At 46.3% G+C, this 23,153-nt stretch overlaps 1 protein-coding gene across 2 annotated transcripts in view; it reads right to left on the bottom strand.

Annotated features, from left to right (window-relative positions):
• Nucleotides 1–19,795, bottom strand: part of LOC139048041 (peroxisomal ATPase PEX6-like) — an 83,234-nt gene extending 63,439 nt beyond the window's left edge. For both annotated transcript variants that reach the window (XM_070522424.1, XM_070522425.1), the window contains exons 1-5: nt 18,791–19,795; nt 17,930–18,066; nt 14,943–15,182; nt 9,054–9,222; nt 2,421–2,557 (exon numbers count right to left, since the gene is read on the bottom strand). In XM_070522424.1, coding sequence (XP_070378525.1) covers nt 2,421–2,557; nt 9,054–9,222; nt 14,943–15,182; nt 17,930–18,066; nt 18,791–19,345 — 1,238 coding nt within the window. In that variant the 5' untranslated portion in view covers nt 19,346–19,795. The remainder of the gene's footprint in view (nt 1–2,420; nt 2,558–9,053; nt 9,223–14,942; nt 15,183–17,929; nt 18,067–18,790) is intronic.
• Between the last annotated feature and the right edge of the window lie 3,358 nt (nt 19,796–23,153).

Here is a 23,153-nt window from a genome sequence, read left to right as displayed (position 1 = left end):
AATAACGGTACAATTGGTCATTTAAATAAATATATTCAAAATATCTCGGTTTTAAGCGTTACACTGGCAACCTGTATGTACCTTTAGGTCTCGATACAATCCATAGACAATTCGACCAAAGCCAAAAATTGCTTTTTGTTCGAATCGATGTCGTTTTCACTGTGCTTGTGACTGGTGTTACGGTTAAGGTGCTGCTGTACCCTGCAAGCTTTTTGATGGTCGAGGAGCTGGGATTTCTTGATGGCCAAGGAGCTGGCAAACCCCACTGCAGCTCAGTAGCTTCATGTCAACAAGATGACGATTCACGGATGGTGGAACCAGCCGGAGGCCCTCTTTTAAAAGCGAGGCCAGTCGGAAGTGCTCTGTAGTGCGCGTAGTGACCTGGTACTGCCCCTGAATGAAATGGTTGTGCGGTCTTTAAAGAAGTGCTTAATCCCAAATGAGCTCGGCAGAACAGATGATGACTTGATTCTCGGGCAAGTCGACACTCACGTTACAGTCGAGGTGGCGTTAGATTCAAGTAAATACGGTACTAGTGGTTGTCAAGCAGAATCCAAAGAGAAAGTGCATAGACATCGTTAGTGAGCTTGGACTAGCAGTATCCACTGCAAACATGCACAGCCAGCTTGGCCCATGTGCCCTGGTTACGACTAGCGGCGAAGGCTGGTGGCTTGATGTACATCGCTTTTCCAAGCGCTAAATGTTGAAGGTGACATGTTTGAGCCCCCGCTGCAGGTGCCAGGACAAAGCGCTAGCATGCAAGGACAAGCCAAGAAAGCTCATGGCTTCATGTTAGCTATCCTCTTGTGCACCAGATTTAAGAGGTCACACTAGCTGTTGAGTTTTGGAGCCGCAGCAGTGTTGAAATGGCAAAGCGAGCTGCAGCACAGAATGTTAGCTTTGAAACAAGCATGCACGCTCCCTATTTTCAGTGCGTCTCATGATGCCAGTGTTGCGCCGGTGAGTGCTCGCAGTCATCGAGTGAATTTTGTTGATGTGTGTCTCTGGGCATGTGGAACCATGTTAAGCGAATGTTTACTGAATTTTAAACTGCCGCTAGAACTACAAGACTTATTTCATGTAACACTAGTCTAATACATTGCTTTTTCTGATGCATTTTTTATTAATACATATGAACGAGTTTCTACTGTACTCAAGAATGTACAACACTATTTGCACAACGCTTGCAATCTAATTAGACACATCTCTTTTCTTATACAATTAGAGACAGCATTCAAGAAATTTCACATATAGTACAGTACGTGAATCCTGCAACAAGCAATAACTTAACAACAGTGATAATCCTGTGAAAGACGGCCATGGCAAAAAGTAATACAATGTACACATGAAAATATGCTACTCAGCCTAAGAAGTAAAGGCATAAGGGAATGAACTGAGCAACAATAACAATAACACTGGATGTAGCTTTTGTGCATACACCTTGAATGCTCCTTGGCTTGTTAGTTGTCTTTGACCAAGTGCATCTACAAGTGCTTTATTGTCCATTCCGAGATAAAACGACTTAGTTTATACTCTGTTACAAGCTTAGCAGGCAACACTGCAGTAGTAGTGCAGTCTGACTACCGGCATTTTACGGAGCAGTTATTTTTTTAGCTGTGACAGTTTCTCCAGAATAACTGCTATACATATACAGTCAACGACTGATTTTTCGAGTGCTCGATTTTTCAGACATGCCCGATGATCCAGACGCCTTTGTGGCACCGTCACGTATCCCATAGAGCCAACGTACAAAGACATCTGAAATTTTGGCTGCAAAAACCCTTTGCTCTCTCATTTTCCTGACTTTTTTGCTGAGACCACAGGTTCGAAACGGGATTAATTGAAGCCGTCGCCACTATCGTTTTGATTATCTGGAAGCCTAGAACCAGTGCTCGTGCACGCTGATCTACTGTCAGCCATAGAAACCACTCGCGCACCTTCGTGCTTCCAGTATGTGGTGTACTAAGATTTTGTCACGAGCACAAGTAATGTGGCGTGGCCGCTGGCCGCAAAATGAATGAATATTTGATGTTTAATGACGCAAGGGCAACTGGCCGCATAAGTGTATCACACTTTCTGGCATACGAGTATGAGACTTGCTGTTACATCTAATTTATTTAAATACATTAATACCTTGCTTTTACGCGCGATGCACTATGTGATTACGGGTGCATGTTCCGTGCTTCGAAACAGAGCGCCAACTTCAACAACGTATTGCCAACTAGCCCTTAATCTTGCTTTGTTAGGACCAACGATAAGCACTGAACCTGAGCTCGGGCATTATATGACACGAACCATGACGACACAATAACGGGAATTCTATGGTGAGGCATACCGGTACACATTTGACGAGCCAGAGGAACCCGCAATAGATGTCACCATGTAGTGTAACAACCGGCATACGCACATGCTTCTCTTACCGAGGCCTTGAGAAGTGATCCTTCAGCAATGCTGCGCATTCAGTGGTGCTGCTGTAAGCAGGGCTACGCACAATGGCCAGGTTGAACTCGTGCGCCAACACTGGCAGACTCCCTTTGCTGGAACCAGCCAAGGCCTCCTATGAAACAGAGAAGATGCAAGAAAAATATTCCGGCAGAACTCCTCTCGCGATAAATGTCAATATTAATGTGATGAGCATTGAGGCTACATAGCAACAGTATTGACACCCCCAAAACACATTGCGCATTTATTCGTTTATTTATTTTCAGGTTACTGATAGTACCTGATGAGACCTTAAGCAGGAGTGGGTAAATGCACATTAACAAACATGTGGTAATCGTGTTAAAAATTTGCCAACAATTGGGATACTCCCTAAGGCGAAATTCGAGCACAGCTCTCTACGCGTTTTCATTTTGTGAGATATTGACCGGTTCGAACAATCTGTCTCGTGCGGCATGTTGCAAACACAGCGAAATGTGGCACGACTGGCTCGCTAATCAGGAAATTGCGAGAATCAGCGTGTGGGGCCAGCATATGGGCGACGACGCGTGGGCATGATTCACAGAAGCCGCTACTGACTAAACTCCCAGACAATGCGCGTTACTCTGGCACCATCTCGTAGCCCACTGTCACCGCACTACACTTTTCTTCTCACGCTTTCGCCATACCCTACTCTGCATTCCATGTATGCATCCATGCTCCTCTCTCACCCATTCCTCTGTAAATGTTGTGCCATCTAGCAATGCTGCCACGAAGTCCACGTGTGACAAGATTCTGAATTTACTATATTCAAACAAGATTGTCTGATAGCGTATGTGATGTGGGTTCAGTTCCTCCCAGCACCAAGGAATTTTAAAGCAGTTGTCTCTTTTTTTTCTCATCGCAAAGCGATGTATACCCAGTGACACATACCATCATCATCATCAGCCTGGTTACGCCCACTGCAGGGCTAAGGCCTCTCCCATACTTCTCCAACAACCCCGGTCATGTACTAACTGTGGCCATGTCGTACCTGCAAACTCCTTAATCTCATCCGCCCACCTAACTTTCTGCCGCCCCCTGCTACGCTTCCCTTTCCTTGGAATCCAGTCCGTAACCCTTAATGACCATCGGTTATCTTCCCTCCTCATTACATGTCCTGCCCATGCCCATTTCGTTTTCTTGATTTCAACTAAGATGTCATTAACTCGAGATTGTTTCCTCACCCAATCTGCTCTTTTCTTATCCCTTAACGTTACACCCATCATTCTTCTTTCCATAGCTCGTTGCATCGTCCTCAATTTAAGTAGAACCCTTTTCGTAAGCCTCCAGGTTTCTGCCCCGTAGGTGAGTACTGGTAAGACACAGCTATTATACACTTTTCTCTTGAGGGATAATGGCAACCTGCTGTTCATGATCTGAGAATACCTGCCAAACGCACCCCAGCCCATTCTTATTCTCCTAATTATTTCCGTCTCATGATCCGGATCCGCCGTCACTACCAGCCCTAAGTAGATGTATTCCTTTACCACTTGCAGTGCCTCGCTACCTATCGTAAACTACCGTTCTCTTCCGAGACTGTTAAACATTACTTTAGTTTTTTGCAGATTAATTTTTAGACCTACCCTTCTGCTGTGCCTCTCCAGGTCAGTGAGCATGCACTGCAATTGGTCCCCTGAGTTACTAAGCAAGGCAATATCATCAGCGAATCGCAAGTTACTAAGGTATTCTCCATTAACTTTTATCCCCAATTCTTCCCAATCCAGGTCTCGGAATACCTCCTGTAAACACGCTGTGAATAGCATTGGAGAGATCTATCTCCCTGCCTGACGCCTTTCTTTATTGGGATTTTGTTGCTTTCTTTATGGAGGACTACGGTGGCTGTGGAGCCGCTATAGATTTCTTTCAGTATTTTTACATACGGCTTGTCTACACCCTGATTCCATAATGCCTCCATGACTGCTGAGGTTTCGACAGAATCAACACATACAGAGTGACACATACAGAGTGACTCAAGTTGGCGTCCAAGAGGCCCACTGAAGAGCGACACACAACCAGTGCCACATGCCCAGTGACCCAAGTTGGTTCGACGGTTGGTTTCAAGCCCTGTTCCCACAGCACAGCAGCCCAATGCTCTACCCATTAGACCGTGGACTACCCAATGACACAAGTTGGTGGAAAAATGGTTAGAACACAGAAACAAACGTAACAAAAAATGCGCAAGATATCCTAAGAATGATAATTGCATTTAAAAAAACCCGTAGATCCCATTCACTGTGAGTATCAATGTTATGGGAAGCATTTTGCAGGTAACTGGATCATTTCAAGTTATGCTAACAAGATAGACCAACATATATGTGTAAAAAAGAAAGAGTGTGCGTGATGCCAGTGTGTATCTGACAACAGCAGTAAGGTGATGACAATCAGTGCTCACTGCTGTGCAGGGTAACGGAATACTGGGTCCAGTGGTCCATTATTAATGCAAATAGCATTCCTTGCCTACTTCAGCCGTTTTGAGACTGCACACGTGCATGCATGCCCGTCTGTCCGTGTGTCCATCTAGCCTCTTACGCCAAACCAGTTGCACAAGTTGTCCACCTGTTCGGGCAGCTAGGTATGCTGCCCAAACAGGCAGACACAAACACAAACAGGTAGCATCTCAACCAGGTATGCTCCTGGTCGAGATGCTGTTGCAGTCATTCCACTGTCGTTGCTCCAGCCTTGCGATCATACACTCGTCATGCTGTCGTCATCATGCCATCTATGCCGACCCAGTCACCCATATTGTATGAGAGCTTGGGCCAATAGGTACGGCCTCGTGGTCGTGATGCCATCGCTATCATTGTATTGCCTTTATTCCACCTTTGTCACCCAACAGTCATCATGTCATCGTCATCATGCCATCGTCTTCATACAGTCATCATGCATTCATTGTCACGTTGCCATAGTGTTGCTGTCGTGGTCATTCAATCATCGTCCTTCCAGCTTCATGATCAGACTATCGTCATGCTATGGTCGTCACGCCTTCGACTCTGCCGCAGTGGTCCGAAAAGCTTGTGTCACTAGGTATGTGTTCGGGCTCATAATGGCCTTGTTGTCATTGCATCCTCCTCATTTCAGCTTTGTCATCTGACTCTCGTCATGCCGTCCTCATCACACCACTGTCATCACATGGTTGTCATTGTGCTGTTGTTTTATCATTGTCATCACTTCAGAAACATCATCCTATCGTCGTCATGTGACCATCGTCATACCGCCTTCATCGTTCCAAAGAAGTCAATGTTTCTTCGTCATTCTATTCTAACCATACTGTCATCATTCAATCAAGATTATGGCAACTTTGTCAGGCTGTCATCATCAGTCGCTACCATGCCTTGATTGGCATATTGTCATGATGCTGTTGTTAGCATGCTATCATCATCTCTCCAGCTAAATCATCTGACTCTCATCATGTCGTCATCATCAAGCCATCGTCGTCATACAGGTTTCGTGACACAGTCATCGTCACACCATCGTTGTCATAGACTGGTCGTCATCCTATTGTTTTCACTTCATTGTCTTACCATCGCTGTCACCGCACATCGTCATGCATTCATCGTCATACCGCTGTCATCATGCCATCTTCGCTACACTGCCTTTCACCATCATCCCATTGTTGTCACACTATCTTTGTCGATCCATCGGCGTCATTCCTTCTTTGTCATTCTATCGTAATCATACTGTCGTCATTCAACTGTGATTATGTCATCATTGTCATACCATCGACGTCATGGCGGCAACGTCGTTCAGGCGGATGCTATCATGCATCCGTTGTCATACCGTTGTCGCCATGCCGTCTTGGTCGTTAGATCGTCGTAATTCTCGCTTCTTCATCTGGTTGCCATTATACGGCATCACTGCCTCAGCATCATACAGTTATCATCCTGCTTCCATACTCACAGGCAACCTTGGCAAGTGAGAGCCATAGCAAAGAGAGAAGGCATGTTGTCATTCATTTGTGATTATGCCGCCTTTGTCAAGTTGTCATCATCAGTTGGTATCATGCCTACACTGTGGGACCATCGTCTTGATGCCATTCTTACCGTGCTATCATCGTCCTTCTGGCTATGTGATCCAACTCTCGTCATGCCCTTGTCGTCAAGCCACCATCGTCATACAGGTTTCGTGATCCAGTCATTGTCATGCCATGTCACCATACACTGGTCGTCCTCATACCATTGTCTTGCCACTGTCGTCATAAAGTCATCGTCATGCACTTTTCATCATAGTGTTGTCATTGTGCCACCATCATCAAGCTGTTGTTTCACCACTGATATTGCCACCTGCAATAGTGGGCACAGTGCAAAAGAAGAGGCAGGAAGGACAAGAAGGAAGGAGCCCGCATGCTACCCCCGCCCGCTCGACAGCCAGGTCCCATCGCCATGTTTTTCGGGAGCCAGCTGTCCTCATTAAACAGTGCGAGTCCTCTTTGAAGACACGTGACAAAGTGGCGGAGGTGCTGGGTATTTCTCACTTATGCCACAGACCCCTCCTGGAAGCAGAACCACCAGCCCAGTGCCAATCGACACTACCGTCCATCGGGCCAGCCAGGGGACTGCCTCCGGACGATAACACAGCAATTCCAACCATCTCAACTGGTATGGATAGCATGATGATGACCAGCTACGCACTTCAGAACCCACGGATTCCAAAGTCATTCCATGGAGACGTGTTCGAAGGTGTCGAAGACTGGATGGCTGACATTGAGTGCGTGGCCAAGTACAACGAATGGGAAGACACAACTAAACTCAAAAATATCTATTTTTGCCTGGAGTACGGTGCGCATACATGATTTCAAAACCATGAGGAGCAACTGATGTTGTGGCCTAAGTTCTGCCGTCAGCTGCTAGACACCTACGCCAGCGCTGATTGCCACGAGTGAGCAGAACGATCAATCCAGGCCCGTGTCCAGCTTCCCAATGAAAGTGTCACTACGTTCATGGAAGACATGGCGCCCCTCTTCAGACAAGCAGACCCTGGAATACCCGCGCAGAAGAAGTTGCGTCACCTGATGCAAGGAGTGAAGGAGCAGCTCTTCGCTGGTCTTGTGCGGAGCCCTCTGAAGACAGCCGCCGAATTTTCATCTGAGGCTGTAAGTATGGACAAGATGCTCCAACAGCGATTGAACTTCTACAAGCGGCAAGTGAGTGTGACATCCCCTTCCGATATTTTCATGGCCACTAGAAGCAACAATGACAACCTCAGAGAACTCATTTGCACCGTTGTACACAAAAATATGCAGAAGGTTTACAGCGTATCACAGGCTACGGTGAGCTCCATTGAGTGTGTTGTAAAACATGAAGTGCACCAAGCATTCCAGTCCACCTTTCCTCTTGTTAACACCGCGCCTGCACCGATTGAACACCGCTGTTCGACCTACGTAGAAGCCCTCAGACTCCCTGCTTCATTACCCCCGCTGTTTTTTCACCCCACTCATCCAGTTGCACTTTCACCAGCCCAACCGGTACAATGCATCAAAGAATGGCGCACGCCTCTGTGCTTGCCCATGCCGTTCCTCCTGTTGTGCTTCAGATGAAGCAGCCAGTGCATTACACCGACGATCGACGCATGATGCCTCTTAAGTCAGATGTTTGGTGCACACCGGACCGCCATCCTCTGTGCTTCCACTGCGGTGAGGCAGATCATTTGTACCGCCAGTGCCCATACCAACGTCCCGGGTTGCAGGCTTTTCCACCTACTCACCGCCACCCAGACCTGGCCAACGACCACGGGATACTGAAGATTACCTGGCTCAACAATGCATACCACCACTTACTGGGTGACAGTCACGCTCGCCATTACCAAGGCAATTTTCACACCCGCCCCAGCGATATTCAAGCGCAAGATCGCCAAGTCCCCGCCGGGAAAACTAACTACAACGACCTTTGGGGGCAAGGCCACCGGTACTCGACGCGCTGAAGACCTCCGATCAATGCGAACAAGGACAGGACGTCAACTGCAGCTGAACAGAATGACCGGCTTTCGCTCAACATACCAGTGGAGATCGATGGTTACGTGGTTAGTGCTTTATTTATTTATTCAAAATACCTTACAGGCCCGAAGAATGGGCATTCATCGGGCCTGTAAGGCTGGTATCCAGTCTTACAGGCCTGTAAGACTGGATAAGATAAGATAAGACTGTAAGACTGATAAGAGTCGGGCCTGTAAGGCTGGTTATTCATCGGGCACTGGTATCCAGCACGGTGGATAACAGTGCGGACATATTTATTTCTAATAGATAAGTGAATGGTGCGTAAGAAGACAAAGACTGGATTATCAGGCACAAATAAAACACATACACTAGCAATCACACGAGCATTATGAAAAAAATGGCGCCTGTGTGCATCCCTATTTTGTGTCTTATACCCCTACCTTTGTCATCTTTTGTGTCATTGACTTATTCAATATTACAGCAGCTAACCAACAAGCCCAGAACACGGTTTCAATATGCAACTCCAATGTTTGTCCTGTTATCTTCTTTGTCCCGATCTGCCTTTTTAGGTCCATATATATATATTTTTTTCCACTGGTTTTGTATTTTATATCGCAGCTTCGAATGCTCTCACACAAGTAGGAAGCGTGGCATATGTGCATACCAGGTGGAGCCGTGCTGTGGGCCGGACCAGCAGTGCAGGCAGATCCCTGTTGTGCAGGTGAAACCAGAGGTGGGGGCTCAGGTATGCAGCGTCCTCTAGAGCGACGCCACTCACCAACTCGCTGTCCAGCATGTGCAGCCTCTCTACACTCCAGATCGCCACCTGACGTCTGCAATGCAGGGGTTTAAGCAACTTTATTGCAATTTCTTGAGCCACTTTTTGTGCCACGTAAGCCCTCTTCTGAGCCTCCCAAGTATTCATAATACAGTCTTACCCGCTTACAATGATCCCAGATACAACAATCTATCGATTATAACAACCACATTTCAGTATACTTACAATTTCCTGACCCTGTCTATTGAAACTGATTCCAGATATAGGGAACATTTTTAAAATCACTATACGGTTACAAAGAACGCTTCAAACGTGGTCAGGGTAGAAAATAGGGCACACACAAAGTCCCATAGCACAGAAGCACGACCAGACTGGGCGCATGGCAGTGCACGGTCTGCTTCAATCCAAGCGCAACGACGACGGCACTAAGGCATGCATTTTCATAGTTGTCTGTGCAGCACTACGTGCATTACGCCTACTTCAACGATTTGGAATAGCCGTCTATGTCCTTCTGCCAAGGGAACAGTGGCTGCTCAAACATTCCCGACGTTACTGTTGATATTCAAGCGGCCTGTGCCGGCGAGAATGCTGCATCACGCAATGTTGCACAGGAGTGGTGCTTACTGCGCTGTTATCAGCAGGTCACGGTTCGGTGGCACTTCATTCACGCATTGTCGACTGCTGATAATGGTTTGCGGTGACATCCTCCATTTCGAACTATGCGTTTTTTTCACCCAAAGCGAGATTGATAACGTCATTTTACGGCTCGTGTGGGGTTGACGCGCATTCGCAATGCCAAGACTATGATGTCTGAGACCTTCACGGAATGGGGACATGCCGCAAGAGTTTCTGAAGTTTACGCGTCCGGCCAACTAGAATGCTTTGCTCTCTTGTGCTGAATACAGTGATGTCCCGCTGGTAGTAAAACATATGACAAGCTCCTGAATTAAAAATGGATGGTTGCACTTGCAGTTTAGAAACGACAGGTGGAGGGAATCGGGGACTGTTTTGAGAGAGTTATATGCCGTTATATCTCGTTCTTTAGAAGGACATTTCTAACATAAATTTGTGGTTAGGTACGTGAATGCACTGGGAAAAACAGTGACACTGAAAATCTGGTTTTCAAATCAAAGAGCTGCCGCATTGTAACTGCTGACACCTGCTTCAGTGCGGTTAATTTTGGAGGATCTTTAAGGGCGAACTTGTACATAACGAACTACTGATATAATGACTGTTTAATGACTGTATTAATTTTTTTAATGACTGATATAATGACACAGAGGACTCCCTGAAAGTGAAGGGTAGCCTTTACTCAAGAAGGAGCAAGCGGCATGCGAACTATATTCGCGGAATGAAACACGACAGGGAAATTTGAAAGTAGAAATTACTTGAAAGTGCGATGCCACGCTGCTATGCATCTGGTCACTAAAGATGGCATAAACTCTAATTTAAACAAATCAGTGAAAATTACGCCTGTGTAACTCGAACTGGAGATGACAGAAATGAAAGTACATGCATAGGTTAGCCCCGAGTTGGTGCAACGCATTTTGTGAACAAAGTGAACAGGTGAGTTTGGGCCAACAAGCTTAGGTAAACAGTAGTGACTGTCCAAAAGTAGCCTAAAGCAAGCTACACCATGGAAGAATCTACATAGAAATTCCCCTTATTAAATAAAAAACATGTCGTACGTTACACGCCTATGCACATTAGGGGAGATAGTCGAATTTGTTTAAAAGGGGTCCTGAGCCACCCCTCGGGCTTGGTAAAAAAAACATAGTCCATAGCATTCCCTGCTGTGAACATCTCAATCTAGTTTTGCAGTCATGCGCGGCGCGTGGAGCTCCCAAGTGGGGCGTGAAGTCAACCTTTCTCTCAGATGCTCTCGTTTAAACAGAAGCCTGCTCCTCACTCTTTTCTGGATGTCCTATTTCATAATATAGCACATTCCCACACATGGCTGCTATTGGCACATAGCTCACATCAATCAAGAAGGGTGTTTGGATCAGCACGCTTGTTCTTACTGTTACTGGTATAATTATTGATAAAGTTTAATAAACAGACAAGCAAAAATCTGCTTTCAAATTTCGATAATAACTTTATTTATTTATTCATTTATTCATTTAGAGAATCTGTAGGCCATCAGGAGTACCTAGCAGGAGTGGATATAAATACCTTCAACTAATACACAAATACATGCAATTCAGGTGGATCAGTACAAAAACACCAAGTGTTGTAACAGCAACAAGAACAAGTAAGCTAGAAAGTGTGATAACAAAAACAGAAATTAGAAGAGGGTGCTTTTACACACCTACAAGCTCTATGATAAATGCCAATGCTGAAGACCACCACAGCTCTTCAAGCACCCAAAAGTTAGGTTAGGCTATACAATCAGGCCAGTAAAGAAATGCACGAAATACTGCAACAAAGCAAAGAAACAACATACCAATTACAATCAAGCGAATGGAGACGTATGTGCATAAGGTAACAAAGTACCAACAAAACAGAAAGGTACCAACATAAGGGACCAACAAAACGGAAAAAAAAGATACCACTACGTCCTACGTAACCATTTGCTCGATTATCAGTACTGCACAACCATACCAATGAATTATGTACTTCCGGAATAAGTAAACTATCATCTGCTCACACTCACCCGCACCCGCCCGCGTAGGAATTATGCTTTGGCCGCTCTGCTTATCGGTGTCATAGCCGTCGGGTCTCACTAATTTTGACTAGTTTTGAACACTCAACTAGCCTCGAACCACGCGAAACTAAGGTCAGACCGACACACATGCTTGCCAGAGCGTGAGCACTCCTGTCCGCTCCTGGTTAGACACCTTGGTAGACCTCGCTTCGTAATGAGCACTTTGAAATGAGCAAGTTGGATGTGGCTACTATTGGTCAAGCTGGTGCTGGACAAAGCCAGTCCACACCACGTAGCACAGCTAGACTAGAGCATATGAGCGCGAGCGCGCACTCAAGCCTTGCCGCGCACAAAACAAACGCTGCGCATACGCACAACAGTTGCATGCAGCTGTAATATACTACATAGCATATATACTGCGGCCGTCGCAGGGTGCTGTGACGAGTCTACTGGCTGAGTGCACTGCGGCTTGCCGAGGAGAACCACGTTTGGCTTAGGTACGCTTCGCATATCGTGGGCGCAAACATTGGAAGTAATGGCATCTATGTGGACATCCAAAATCTTAACTGCATGCCACAGCGAGTAGGCAGAGCATTGTGGGCAAGCCCTGCTCTCCCATAGCCAGCAAGGTATTGGAGAAGGAGCAGAAGGTGCACGAAGGGAGTGTTTGATGGCCAATAGCTCCACTTCTGCTGAATGCATTGAAGTACTTCTTGTGTCAAAGTATTTCTGAAATAGCCTAATTTGACTTTAAATGCATTTCTCCACTTCGATAGAAAGTGGTTCAGGGGCCCTTTAAAGGGACTGACAACCAAGTTTTATAGTGTGCATTTTTTTAGTGCAATGGAAAGCTTACCGGTCAGAGTGTCGAATCATGCAGCGATAACATGGAAAGCAACATGGAATATTTTTTTATCCGAATTTTTCAATCTGCTATGAGGATGTCGTCGTTCGCTGGAAGCAAGCTGGAAACAGTGATAGGTGAGCGCGATAGCAATTATGCACCAGCATTGGTGGGAAGCAGACGACAAGTGAAGTCATAACTGTGACAAACTCACATTCTGTTTACCAAGCCGATGATTCATGCTTTCTCCTATGTTAAATTCTTTCTACAATAATAACTACGTGCTTTAGTGGTTTCCTGTCGAACGGCGTCAGCGTTACCAAGTCGAGGGTGCTTAAAAGTGAAAGGACGTTCTCACATGCCATACACAGTTCAGCGTGTTGCCATAGCCACACATGTGCTTTCAATTGCCGACGCATGTCATCTTTGGAAGACCTGAGCGAGCTGGAACAAAGGAATTTTAGCTCAGATGCATGCTCAGAATTTCGCGCGTGTGCAAAAGCAATCATGTGCACCCCCACGCATTGAGGGATGCAAGCATCGCTGATTAGCATAAACTTTGCTACATTATACACACAGAATAAAGCACAATAGGCTAATATTACACGAACTGCAATTTTAAGCAATAAGTATGTGGCACTTAATAACAGCTGACCTACGTACAGTAATCTCATAAACTACATCCGAAGTACCAAGGCTCCACCGCCAGTCCATGCCACATACTGTTTTTTCAGACTTTTATTGCCAATTTACAACTCTAATTCCTACTTAAGTGCTGGATGGTCATGGTCCGACATTTCCATCACCATTTCATAACACATTTGTTATCACTTTCTTTAAAGCAAGCTGGAAAAAAAATATGGTAAAAAACAAGTTGCACAAATGATAACACTACTGCACACTAATGACTAGTTCAGGACAGGTAGTGCGTGTACTCACGCAAGCAACATGCCACAAAAGAAGCCAAGTAAGTGTGGCATCTTTTTCTCAGATATTTAATTGCAGGGATTAATTGCATGCACGCTGGGCTATGAGTGATGCCATAGAGGGGATCTCCGGATTATTTTGGACTATTTGGCATTCTTTAATATGGACTTAAATTTAAGAATAATCAAAGGTTTAACGAAAGCTCGTCTGGTGAAGGAAGAACATGGTTTAAGAAAAATGTACACTCACCAACGAAAAATATTTAAAAAGAAAGCTTTTTCAATGTTTCAGTGCTCACATGCCTTTGATTTTTCAGTGCCTTAAACCTAAGTACAGGAATGTTAAATTTCATGCACATTGGAATGTGGCCCCAGCAACCAGAAATCAAATTCCTGACCTCTGGCTCACTGCAGACACAGTGTGTCAGTTCTGGCCCATTCTGGTAATTTTGGCTGAGCAGTCTCGGCAGCCCCACATAAGTACCTGTTTGAAAAGTATACTTGACCTGCCTTTCAAACAATGTGGCTCTAGTAAAGGGCAGGAAACATAGCTGTGAAAAGGTTCCAAACCTGCCATTCAAAAATTTGTTGCAAGTTGGGTGTTATCCAGGTGTTATGCAGGGGCACCAAAGGAAAATATTAGGTTGAGCTTAATCGATAGATTACTCATCTAGAAGTCCATCATTGTTTCTTGTGTGCCTATATATGACTTTGTTGCAACGTATCAAAACTGCCCCTGAAGTTTCTGTTGCTGCTCAGCAATTTGAACGCTCCGCGCCAAAACAGTCAAGCTGACACAATCCTCTTGTGACCTCTCTCTCTGCTCCTCTCTGTGAATCAGCCAGAGCTAGTGCTAATTAAAGTTACTGTATAAGGTCCCCTCCCCAAAGGAAGCCATATACAGTAACTCTAGTGCCGATGTCACATGAGAGGTACCATGTTCTATGTGTAGTTTGTTGTGCAGTGGCTTTTCTGCTCACAATTTCGCTTGCCCTGTGTTTTGCTAATAAATCAGCTGACAGAGGCGCTTCATCGTCCATGCTTGTGTTCATGTTGTGTGTGCGTCTTAACTTTTTTCAGCACTGTTTTCTAATCATTGTACTATAGTCTCAAACAGGTGGTGCCATACCAATTTTCCGTTTTCTTCACTTTCTCGCGTGCAAAGCCTCTGTTCTCGCTATGAATGAGAAATTTGTTATTGTAAAGGCCTGATCTTTCAATCTAGCTTGATTTAACACCTCCCTTTAGTGCCCGTTCAAAAAAAAAAACAACTTTTCATTTCTGTGCATTCTGCACTGTGCAAACATAATGCACTCTGCGTCACGTTTATGCCATTCCTGCAGCACACTTCGAGCCCTCACTTGAGTTGCGGCTCCGGCGAAGCGCTGGGGCTGCTGCCTCCCGGCTCTTGCAGCCACGCCTGCGCCCAGGAACCCTCGGCGAAGCCCAGGGCAGCCATGGTCGAGTGTCCAAGGAAGACGCAGTTAAGCGGGTCGGCTGTTGCCGGTATGTTGCGTTCTGGCAACTGGGGAAGGATGTGGATGCGCAGGAGCCCCGGGGCTCGCCTCCTAGTCGATGCCGCTATGCCCGCTGCCACAGATCTGCGGCACAGTGGAGCCAGTTCACTTGACGCAGACGACATGTCACACATCGTGTCTCATAATCAATAACATAGTACTGGGTGTTTTTTTCCTATAGACTATACAGAATTTTCAAAAATTTTTTCTGGCAGATAGCACAATTCCAATCCATGAACTGGATTGCTTGAGGAGGCGGACATTATTTGCACAATAAATCAAAACACCTATTTGACTAATTAACATAATTCTCCCATGAGCTTTTTAACTAATCTCTTTACAGCACATACTGAAATTTATGAAGTGAAGCCGGTAAATTAGCAAGGCATATCCACTTTAAATGAATTCTGAAGATGGCACGGGTTTCGAGATGTGTGCCATCAAACTTGCGGTAAAAGTGCACTGTTGTTTCACTTAACTTCTTTTATAAAATGCCATTTTTGCATTAAAACACAAAAGTATACGGAATGCCAATGTACTTTGTTCCACATCTGAGGAATTATTATCTCGAAATTGATGTCATCCTCAGAATTCCTTGCAAGTGGATAGGCCTTGCGTACTCACCACTACAATTAGTAAATTGCAATGTGTGACATAATGTAATTTGTTAAAATGTTAATCACTTAAATTCTATTATCTAGTTGACTATGCATTTTGATTTCCTGTGGAAGTTACTCCCCCTTTTTGAGCAATCCAACTCAACGACTAGAATGTACTATTTGCCACAGGCAATATTTTTTAATTCTCTATCATATAAAAAACACTATAATGCTTGAATGAGCGCAGGCTGCAACAGAAATGCATTTTTCCTGCTGTACTAATTTGCTTAACAATTATTTACTCATTTGTTTACCTATTCAACTGCATCTGCAACCTCATCGAAGAAATTACAGCAGGGAGGGATGATAGCAACATCCTTTCTTCGTTGCATCCAAACGACAAACAGCTAAACATACAGACCACGTCACAATGCATTCAAGGTCCCTCTGCAGCAAAGAAATGCTTTGTGGTTTAAATATCAACAGCAGAAGGGCACCGTTGGACATAACATATTACGCATATACATGCGTAATACGTGGGGAAAAAGAATTTTCGAATATGATACACTTTTCAATCATGCAAGATCTTTTCATTGTAACATTGCATGTTCAAAAGAAAACAAGCAATCAAGCTTTCTTGAAAACTTGAACAGTTTTCTTGATTTCTTTTTTCTCCCACTGCGGCTACCTTTGTTGATTCATTCAGCTACAAATGCTGCCGTACTGTTTCAACATTTTACTGTTCTTGCTATGCGTTTTGTGTCTCCTCCGTACACTATAATTCCACATGGTTGTGCCCCCCCCCCCCATCACTTAATTCTCTCTGGGGCTCTAAATTGTGGGGTTTCATGTGCCAAAACCATGATCTGATTATTAGGCAAACCAAAGTGGGTGCTTACTTAAAAGGAAGAGGTCCGGACACCACCCAATCCACACACCAATCATCCCGACCAAACGGGCTTCCGTCATACTCTCGACTTCATTCACCATAGTGGGGGACACCGAATTAAGTTTGAGCACCTGGAGATGTTCAACACACATCTAAATGTAAGTGCATGGAAGATTTTGCATGTCACACCCATCGAAATACAGCCTCAACAGCCAGTACTGAACCCCCAACGTCGAATTCAGCAGCACAATGCCATAGCCACTGGACTGCTACGGTGGGCCTCTGGATCAATCTTGACCACCTGCGATCTCTTCAAGCTTGCAGAAATCTCAGGCCTCAAGCCTGTTTTCTATTCTGGCCCTCAAGTGAAATATGATTACCTCTAGCTAAAAGTAAACCTACTGCTTTTGTGCTCAACAGATGGGGTACCACAGCCACTGGCCGAGCCGTTGTGGTGGACAACCGCTCAAAGTTGACGCAATCCAATTGCACATTATTTCCCTACTCATAATGCAGAGTCCGCCAGCAGCCACTTTCCAACTTCAATTCTTGCGACTCCATACCCCACTCTCAGATGGGTACGCCGTAAAATTTCGAGCAAGTGCCCCAACCCCGTTCCCCCACTAGCCTCTGATAACTTAAAACTGATGCCCATTTCTGAGCACCCCCCCTCTCCCCCCTACCCCTATCAATAAAAATGTTCATTGCTTTGCGCGCCACTATGCTCTTCCCTTTTTCTTTTCAGAAAAAAAAAAAAGCTTCCAGGCAACATCTTGACTTTTGCAGCCAATGAGCGAGCGCACTCCCCTCCCCCCCTTTTTCGGTAGTATCCCCCAGCCCAGGAGGAGTGCTTGCTCAATATTTTACTATATCTATATTGTAGCAGACTGGCTCTCCCTCAGAGTTCGGTCTCTTGGTAGTTAAGTGCACTGAACATTAAAGTGACAGTAAAGTTGAGCTAGATCAATAGATTATGCAACTATAGTGTATCGTAGTTTTCTGTGTGCCAGTAGAAAATTGCTGCCAAGGGTACTGCTGTGGCGCTTCAATTTGAACTGCTTGCGGCAAAACAAACGAGTTGACCTAATCTTCACTTGACCTCTCTCTACTAAGGCACTCTCTGAGAACCAGCCAGTGCTGGTGCCACAGGAAGTGTACCACTGTCCACAACAAGTGCCACCACTGCCCATTACTGCACATTTTTCAATGTCCACCACTGCTATGAATACTGGTGTAGCAAAAATAATTTTCTCCTGCACCTATGAAACATTTCTGATACATATCATTCCTATTTGCTGCGAAATCAGATGGCACAAGTACACCAATTGGAAACCAACGCCTACCTGTCTCGCTTGGTTCGGTGGGTTGACTGCAGAATGCGGCTAGTGTACAAAATGGTGCCAGCCAGCCTGACAACGTCGTCACACGAACCAGTGTCACCAGCAGGGGTGTATTCCAGTGATGGCCGTATTACCACAACCTGCACAAGATATTGATCGATCAAACAGGTTATCAGGTCGATATCATAATTATCAGATTCCCCTGACATGTGGCAAAACCTACATAGGCAAGACAGGTCGTTGTTTGAATGTACGAATCCTTGAACACGAAACATCTATTAAAAACCGGGAGTAACGTCATTTATCCACGCATTTTCTAGATCATAAATGCAGGCCTCTGCTCAACCAGGTCAAGATCCTGCACAAGTGCAGTCACGAAAAAGCACAGGAACTTCCAGAGGCATATTATATAAAAAAGAAGGGACAAGCATGCATCAGTGACACATCGATCATACTTTACAATAGGGAGGCACGTTTCCTAGAAAATATGATTAGCTGAGCTACGCCATAGGGTTTTTTCTTATCTTTTTTTTCTCCTCTTATCTGCTGCTGATACCCTCATGTGCCTGCGCTGGCATGAACTGATATTTAAGTGTTTCTCTCGAATAAACCTCAGTTGTTAGTTTGCGCCTGTCCCGTCTTATTCCTTGTGATCATGTACAAAGCGCACCCAATCTTTCCAAATACAATGAACCAACTTGCCCAACATCACATCCTGCTAAACTAATAATGCGACATGGGGAGTCAACTGCTTCCAACAACGCAGCACTCAGGCGCGGCACATGCACGCGACGTCGTGACGCTCGTAGATGTTCGCGCAGTTACCGAACACACGTAGTACAACATGCACGCAACAATGAGCACCTGCGTCTCGGGCACTATGAGTCCCTGGCGCGTCGGCTCGCAGTCGACCACTAGCACCGCGTCGTCTCCGAAGGCGGCCAGGCTGTCGTCCATGCGACACAGGATACCGTCGCTCCGGTCTCCGCCGCCCAGCGCCTCCCAGAGGCTCGGACTGTTGAGCTTGGCGTACGCGTCGGCGCTCCTGGCCAGCAACGACACCTTGGTGAGGCACGGACACCGCACTCCACAAAGAACGTCCACCGCTTGACCGTCGCCCCATCCTCGTCTGCGCTTCAAAAACTCCCGAGTCACGAAGAGCTCAACGGCACCTCCAGATAACGCCGAACTCGGCACTTCGCGATCGCCGACGACCGCGTAGTCGACGAAGAGGCCCGGACACGTGAGCGCGACGTTTTCGGGGACGACAAGGGCCAGAGTACCGTCGTCGGGCGTACCGCCCACCGACAGTTTCTCGGCGACGCTTCGGCTGATCCTGACACGCAGGTCATTGTCGTCGCCACGGCCGCTGGAGGCGGAATCGGGCATCAGACGCAGCTTGGCTCGAACTCGCTTCATCGTGGCGCGCTGTCGTCGGATCCCACGTAGTACCGAAGGGATGAGATTCACACACAGCCGACTTCCTCGTTCAGGGGAGCATTGCCGTAGGAAGCTGGCGTTGCGCTAGCACAGTCTACATTCGGCGAAGGCCATCGTCACAGATCGGCAGGTGCGCTGTTTTGCGATGGTCTTTTTTAGCTTATCAACGCAAATAGTTTAAGCAAAGACGCGACGACCGTGCTAACCCCGTTTTCACTGAAACTTCGCGCACTTATTACGCAATCGCAACGCAGCCGAATCAGACGAAAGAGACAGGGCGAGTTGAAAATTGGTGCACGTTCCTCGTGTGTGACGCGTTCACGCTCAATAGCAGAAATCTGTGTTACAGCCGTTCCCAGTTTTTCAACAAGCTAGCGAGCGAGCGCGATCTTGTCATTTTGCTCCATGTTTTGCTCATAAAAACTGCTGATGGGATGGATGGTTGGATGGATGGATGGCGGCTATACCCTTTGTAACGGGCGGCGGCTAGCGCCACCTAGCCTTTTGCCCCCCCCCCCCCCCCTCCTATTTTATTATTATTCTTTTTTTCCTATCTTTATATCCTCTTTTTCTCAACCTAGTTTTTACTCCCCCCCCCCCCAAGATAACTATCTAAAACAGTAGAGGAAACATTTTGTCCCCGATTTATGTTATTATCTATCCCTTGACTTCCTCCACCAATCCTCTAGCCTCCCCTTCGTTACTGCCACTCTTTTCTCGTCTATTTGCCCTCGTTCACCGGGAAAACCTAATGCCCCTTCCATATCTGCCACTGTTCCCTCTGCCAGGGTCGGGCGAAGGGCTGTGCATCTCAGCACTATATGTTCAGTGGTCTCCATTTCGGCTCCGCAAGCTGCGCACCGAAGGTCCACGTCTTCAAATTTAGCCCTGTATGTTTTCGTTCTCAAAACCCCCGTCCTAGCCTCGAATAATAGTGAGCTGCCCCGCGAGTTATCAAATAAGAGCTCTCTCTTAATCTCCTGTTTTTGTGACCTATACATTGATAGCGATGGCTTTCCGAGCATTCTTTCTTCCCACGTTTTTCTTTCCGTCTCCTTCACCTCCTTTCACACACTAGAACCACTTTGGATCCCCTCCCTCGGCTGTAGGTATCTATTCCTCAGCTTCCTCGTTCTGAGTGTCCGCTTTGTGTTCAAACTTTTCATGTACAGATATTTGTACACTTTTCCTGCCCACCTTTTTTCCTCCAGTGCTGGGAGTCTCTGTTCAAATTTTATTTTACTTATTGCCTCTCTACCTTCAAATGACGTCCATCCCATGCCCCCTGCACTCCCTCATTAGGGGTGTTCCCGTGTGCTCCTAAGGCCAACCTGCCTACACTTCTCTGTCTCGTTTCTATGCATGCCTGAACTTCCGATTTTATGCACAGTACTGAACTGAACCATTTATGCCAGTGTTGCCACTCGCCCTATCATGAGTGCCGCTAAATAATAAGAATCAACATCAAATCCAGTGATTTAAGCCTACAGCAAAGTACTATTATTAATCTTGAATTTGACTTAGTTTCACAAAAAAAAAGGGTGATAATTTGCTCTGAGAGGTCACCGACAGGGAAGAAGTGGCGCTGGGGTTCCAGCGCATCAAAGCGCCCACCCATCACAGCTAATTAAAAATAATTTTATGCGGTCGACATTCTGTTGCTAGCTAACAAGCAAAGTGATTTGCAACGTCTGGCTCATATCTGTGGACAAAGAGGCAACAATTTAGGTTTGAAATTTAGTGTTAGAAAATCAGATGTTATGGTATTCAATGAAAACAGTGGACAGTGGCAATACAGGGCCAGAAAATACCTCGGGTAACAGAATATAAATACCTTGGTATATGGATAAACGAAGGCAATAGATATATGGAAACACAGCAAAAAACAATAACAGTGAAGTGGAAGAGAAATGCAGCCATAGTAAAGCACAGAGCGCCATGGGGATACAATAGGTACGAGGGGCTCCGAGGTATGTGGAAATGCGTAATGGTTCCAGGACTTTTTACTTTTGGAAATGCGGCTGTTTGCTTTAAATAAGGGGTACAATCAGGGCTCGATGGGAACCAAAGGTCAGCGGGACGCCTCGCATTGGGCGCTCACAGGAAGACTACAAATAAAGCTGTGCAGGGTGATATGGATATGGGCTGGACTAGTTTTGCAGTGAGGGAAGTCCCAGTAAAATTGAATATGAAGAACGACTAAGGAATATGGAAGAAAGTAAATGGGCTGGGTGAGTGTTGAGGTATCTGTACAGGAAAAACATTGATTCGCAGTGGAGGAAAAGAACTAGGAAAGAAAGAGAAAAAACAAGGATAGGAAAGGCAGGGAGGTCAACCAGAACAGCATCCGGTTTGCTACCCTACACTGGGGGTGGGGTAAAGGGGAAGAGAAAGAGGAAGAAAGTGAGAGAGTAAGCACTGAGTACGTGTGGGAGGGACACCATACACAAGGACACTATAAACGGTCTCCTAAGCCGGTGCACTTCAAGTACTGCACTAGTGCCCGAATCGCTTTTCGAGCCAGTGACGGGTGTGGCCACGGTCCGAGTATCTTTGACTCGGTGAACGGTCTCGAGTCCAGTCGGCGTAAAGTTGCCTGCAGAGAGAGGCGTTGGACATCGTAGCGAGGGCAACTACACAATAGGTGCTCGATGGTCTCTTCGCACCCGCAGGAGTCGCACATCGAGCTCTCGGCCATTCCGATACGGTATGAGTATGCGTTCGTGAACGCCACTCCCAGCCACAAGCGACACAACAAGGTTGTTTCGCCGCGGGAAAGGCTAGATGGCAGTTGCCGCAGCGTGGGGTCCAGTTTACATAATCTGCGATTGAAGGCAGTTGAAATCCAGAGATCTTGTGACTTCTTGCGTGCAAGTGGGCGAAGTTCTCTGGCAGCGTCCGACCTCGCCAAAGGTGTTGGACGCGTCTTGGTATCTTCGTGGGCACACCGGTCAGCGTTGTCAGCTAGGTTGTTGCCGACGATGCCACAGTGAGCAGGGATCCATTGAAATATAATGTGGTGTCGTCTTTCCAGAGCATGGTGGTGCACTTCCCTGATGTCAGATATCATCTGCTCGTAAGTTCTGTGACTTAATGCAGACTTGATGCTGTGAAGGGCTGCCTTAGAGTCACAAAATACGACCCATTTCTCTGTTGGCTCTTCGGTGATGCACATCATAGCGGCATGGAGAGCTTCAAGTTCTGCCGATGTAGATGCAGTCGTGTGCGACAATTTTAATTTAACTGTAACGTTCTTGGCTGGAACGACGAATGCGGCAGTTGAGCTGGTAGGTGAGGTCGAACCATCGGCATATATAGGGATGTGGTCATGATACGTCTGGTGCAGTAGTAGGAGCGTAAGTTGCTCCAGAGCCGGCGCTGGATGATTGGACTTTTTTATAATTCCAGGAATAGCAATATTTACTTGAGGCTGTCGCAGGCACCACAGGGGAGAAGAAGGCTTCGCCGCCGGTGTAAAAGATGCCGGTATGCACTCTTGATGAGCGCTAATCACTCCTGAAAAGGTCGCTTGGGTCTCTCGGCTGGTAGGGTGGCCAAATGATTGTCGGGGATCCTTGACAAATGGCGAATGTGCGCTCTGAGAGAGTCGACAGCTACATATGTCTGGATTATATGATCTCCCGCGATGGCGATTGTTCCTGCCGTTGAGGTGCACTGAGACAGTCCCAAACACGTGCGTAGGGCTTGACCTTGTATGCTCTCCAAGGCGCGAAAGTTCGTCTTGCATGCATTTGACAACACTGGTAGGCTGTAACGTAGGAGTCCG

The sequence above is a fragment of the Dermacentor albipictus genome, chromosome 7 (assembly GCF_038994185.2).
Source record: "Dermacentor albipictus isolate Rhodes 1998 colony chromosome 7, USDA_Dalb.pri_finalv2, whole genome shotgun sequence".
NCBI classification, from domain to species: Eukaryota; Metazoa; Arthropoda; class Arachnida; order Ixodida; family Ixodidae; genus Dermacentor; species Dermacentor albipictus.
Note: the sequence above shows the minus strand (reverse complement) of the source record. Positions and strands in the feature narration are given on the sequence as shown.